The following is a 4351-nucleotide window of genomic DNA, read 5'->3' as shown; positions in this document are numbered from 1 at the left end:
CATTAGCACCTCTAGTAATATATTTACTGAGAAAAATGGTGATGTGTTCAATACTTATTTTACCCGCTGTATGTGTCTTACAAAATGGCTGCAAAAACAATCTCCTCTTAAAGCAACCTTTGGTCACTGACACACAAACCAACAAAGTACAGTGATGATGTGTTCTTAGTCACACAAATCAGGCAAACTAGCACTTCCTTCAGAAGTGTCCGCATACTTTCTGGTCAGTCAGTTTTTGTATTAAAAACAGATGGTTAATTGTTTTTTCTTTCTAAAAACAAGATATTAAAAATCAATTGGCAAATGTCATTTTCTACTCCAAAAACTGATGGATACGTCATTTAATCTTTCTCAAACCCGAAGTTCAAACTTGTCATCAGACCATTTTAGGTGGAATTTGTTAAATAATTGTTTAATAACGTGGCTGCTTGTAAATATATAAACGCTAGCTAACATTTTTGCATTTCTTTAACTAACTGCAGACCGTATTTTTTATTATTGCTGGGTAGCTGATGACGTCTCGATATCACGAAATACAGACGGCGGGCAGGAAGTAAACGCAGCCCCGTTTCCTTCTGTTGATTCAGCGTCAAAATGCCTAAATTCTGTGCCGTGTACGGTTGTTTCAACTGCTCCATTCAGGATAAAGATATCTTTTTCGTGTTCTGAAAGTAGTGTGTCACAAGGGAGTTAATTTTTAAAAACTTGATGAAAAAAGATGACTAAAGTAAATCAACAATCTGCGGCTAAAATCAAGAGGCGCGGAAACAAACAATGCAAAGTGTTTGCAGCGACCACTTTCTAACAGGTCAGGATCATATTGTTTAAATTGTATTTTCAGATATTTTCTTGGATAGTTACTTAAATTTGGGTTTACAGAAGCTAAATAAATTATTTACAAGTAGATCCAAGCACATAGAAATAATGGGTTAACTCATTGTTAGCATTAGCGATAGCATTGTTATTATAGGCTAATTACTTAAAATAGCAGAAGTCACTACTCACCCGGGCAGAAACAAGTCGACAGCCATTTAAAGCTTCTTTGGATCCTGAATGCTTGACTCAACCTGAAACTAAATAATTGTCACTTCGAGGCTTTTTGAAAGCTTTCATCTGGCTTGTCATACAATACGAGATTTGCAGCACCAGATTGTTTATGTCAGTCGCTTTAACGCTGTGTAAATCCTCCAGATTATATGATAATCTTTTTTATTCAGACAATATGGATCAGATCCTAAATGTACACAGATTTTTTTCCACGACATCTCGTCTGCACCAGCCTATGTAGAGCATTAGKGTACTCGCTGTGATCCATTTCACTGAGCTTTGAACTGGAGAAAATAACTTCCTGCCCCCCATCTGAATTTTGTGCGTCACTCGGGTCACATGACTGCAACCCAACAATAGTCTTAATTTAAAAACAGTAATAAATGGTCTGATGATGGGATGAATAAACACTTTATAGCTAGCTAACCAGGCAGCTGTAATAAACAAACACTAGCTTAACTAGTTCTACGTTCTTTAACAGGAGTCAGTTTGTGAATCACTGATGATTCAAAGTGTTTGCTGGAGCTTCTGCTGCTTTTAGCACATGAAGCCTTTCCAACAGGTCCATGATGAGGAACTTGAAGCTGCAGCAGGTTCCACAGGACTGCATCAAATTGCCTTGACAACACTGTTAAACTTTCAGTTTGACAAAAATAAAAAGACAAACTGAACATCTGTTTTGAGAGTCTAAAATAAAAATAAGATAACGTAATTTTCAATATCTGATTTTAAAATGAAAAGCAAACCTAAAAATGTACACAGACCCAGAAGACGCCAGAGGGCACAGGATTAACAAAAATGTTGGTATGCTTTTAATTATTGTCTTTGTTTATTTTACAGAGGAGATGACCAAGGAGAGACTGAGTAGGGAAAAGGGGGAATATGATGAGCAGTTAGAAAATGCTCACAAACAGGAAGTAAAAGAGAGAGAAGCAGAGCTCCTGGTAGACAGGCGAACGTCTCGCAGTGATGAGGGCAAGCTCTCAGGCAGAGAGAAGGAGGAATCAGGGCGAGGTGACAGCCGCTCCCCAGCCAACGGTCGTAGCAGCAGTTCCCACTCCACCTCCAGCCACAGCAGCTCCCGCTCTTCCTCTTCATCCTCCTCCTCCTCGGCATCTTCCCGCAGCTCCTCTCGATCCTCCTCTCCTCAAAAGAAGAAGAGGCGTCGCTCTTCCTCCCGCAAGGCTCGCCGTCGCAGCCGAAGCCGCAGTTCCCACAGGCACCGCAGCGAGAAGGGCAGGGACAGGAGGAGGAGCAGCGCGGAGCGATCGGGCCGCCACAAGAAAGACCGCAGTGTTTCCAGAGAGCGCAGGAGTCACAGGACTCGATCCCGATCCAGAGACAGAGATAGAGATAGAGGCAGGGTGAGGGCCAGAGACAGCCGCAGTCGCAGCAAAGACAGGAGGGAGAAAGAGAGGAAACGCAGCCGGGAGCGCAGGGACAGCAGTCACAGTCGAAGCAGCAAACACAAACAAAAGGCCTCAAGCAAAGACAGAGACAGGAAGAGAGACAGGAGTCGAAGTCATGACAGAGAGACCAAGAAAAGGAAGGATAATGATAAAGACAAGGAAACAGACAAAAAGAAGGAAAAGGTTAGAGCTAAAGAGAAGGAAAGCTCTATTACAGAAGAGGATGGCAAATCAAAGAAAAGAAAAGAGAGTGACTCGTATGCAGATCCTCAGAACAAACGCTCTCGACAAGACAGCAAATCAACCAAGAAGAGCTCCAGCAAAGCCAGCAGGAGACACTCAGACTCAGACTCTAGTAGATCCCCTACCCCTGAAGTTGGCAAGGAAAAGAAATCTAAGAAATCCAAACGTAGTCGTTCAAGGTCGGTGGAAAAATCTCACAAGTCTGGTAAGAAGGCAAGCCGCAAACACAAGTCTAAGTCGCGATCAAGGTAGTATTCGTTTTTTTCCCTTTTTACTTACTGTATGTTCATTGTATGTGTTGTTAAAAGTTTGAACTTTTATCCCAAAAAAAGAAAAAAATGACTTTCTGATGTGTAAAATCAAGGATGGTGATTTTATTGGTCAAATGTTTTTATTCAGCAAAATTACCAGAAGTGATTTTAACAATATATAAGGAGTAGAGCCCATGATTGTTTGTTTTAGCACTGAACTGAACTGTRTCTCATCTTTACACATAAACTAGAAGAAGAAAATGTCTTGTGATGTTGCACACTTGGCTCTATGGTCTGCAGGGTAGAATCTGCAGCCCGTTAGTCTTAAAAGTGTTTTACAGTATTGTATTCTCTGGCAGTTTGGTTTGTGGGCTTGCATCTTTGAAGCATCTTTGTGTTGTATACTTCAAAGTGTTGAATTCATTATTAATGTTGCTCCACCTGCCTCTCTTCCAGGTCATCGTCCCCCTCCCGTCGCAGCAGACGCTGAGGAGCACAGCTGACATCCAGATCTGTGCCGTTAGCCATTTAAATTCCATGAGTTGAGCAGGCTTGTCTCATTATAGAGGCAATTGTGTAGGTGAACACCCCCTCATACATTTCTTTTATTGTAAATAAGTTGTCATTTTTAAAGTGTAACTGAAGAACAAGACGTTTTGAAACAATTTCATTATGAAAAGTGTAACGGGACACTAAAAACTGAAGTTGGATCGTTTTAAAACACGACAAGACTTTTCTTTTTCATCCCACAATGTAAGATGTCCAATAAAACTGTTTATTCCTTGCTTCTTCTCCAACTTGTCTTATTGGCGTCATAACTAGCWGTAYGTCGAACTGTATATTRTTTGGGAAAATAAACTAGGTGGTCTTCATCCATGAAAAGTGTGGACTAACACCTGTAAGTGATTAAAAACAGTCCCATATGTCAGTGGAGCTCCACCAGGCTTCTACAAGTGTCCTGGGTTAACTAGAACAGATCACYGGTACAAGCAAAAACTCAATGTAGASTTCTACTACACCCTGTGGTAATYCAGTTTACTGCATCAGCACTCACATCCTTGTAGCACAAAAAAATAATAGGAAAAAGCTCTTCAGTCTGATTTTTCTGCATTGTGATTACAATTTATGTAACTAAACAAGGAGATGAACAGCTTAATCAGTTTTCACTAATCGTCACTTATTTCAACTTCTGACCATAATAATTGACTGATTTCTACAAAGAATAAAAAAAATAAGGCATGTTGACAAGAGGGAACACAAAGGGCTGTTTTGAATACAGTGTTCTGCTAAATGTCATCAAARAAAGTGTTTAAAATATATCAAGTTCTGATAAAAGTGTACGTTTGATTTTGATATGAACTTTTTAAAGTTTGACATTCAGTAATTTAATATGCTAGACTA

The 4351-nt window shown here is 40.1% G+C and overlaps 1 protein-coding gene across 1 annotated transcript in view; it reads left to right on the top strand.

Moving 5' to 3' along the window:
- Window positions 1-3735, top strand: part of pnisr (PNN-interacting serine/arginine-rich protein) — a gene marked incomplete in the record, with an annotated part of 15107 nt that extends 11372 nt beyond the window's left edge. The window contains 2 exon segments of the mRNA XM_014023396.1: window positions 1888-2947; window positions 3407-3735. Of these exon segments, the coding sequence (XP_013878850.1) occupies window positions 1888-2947; window positions 3407-3440 (1094 nt within the window).
- Window positions 3736-4351: the final 616 nt, after the last annotated feature.

This window comes from Austrofundulus limnaeus, unplaced genomic scaffold (genome assembly GCF_001266775.1).
Source record: "Austrofundulus limnaeus strain Quisiro unplaced genomic scaffold, Austrofundulus_limnaeus-1.0 Scaffold366, whole genome shotgun sequence".
NCBI classification, from domain to species: domain Eukaryota; kingdom Metazoa; phylum Chordata; class Actinopteri; order Cyprinodontiformes; family Rivulidae; genus Austrofundulus; species Austrofundulus limnaeus.
Note: the sequence above shows the minus strand (reverse complement) of the source record. Positions and strands in the feature narration are given on the sequence as shown.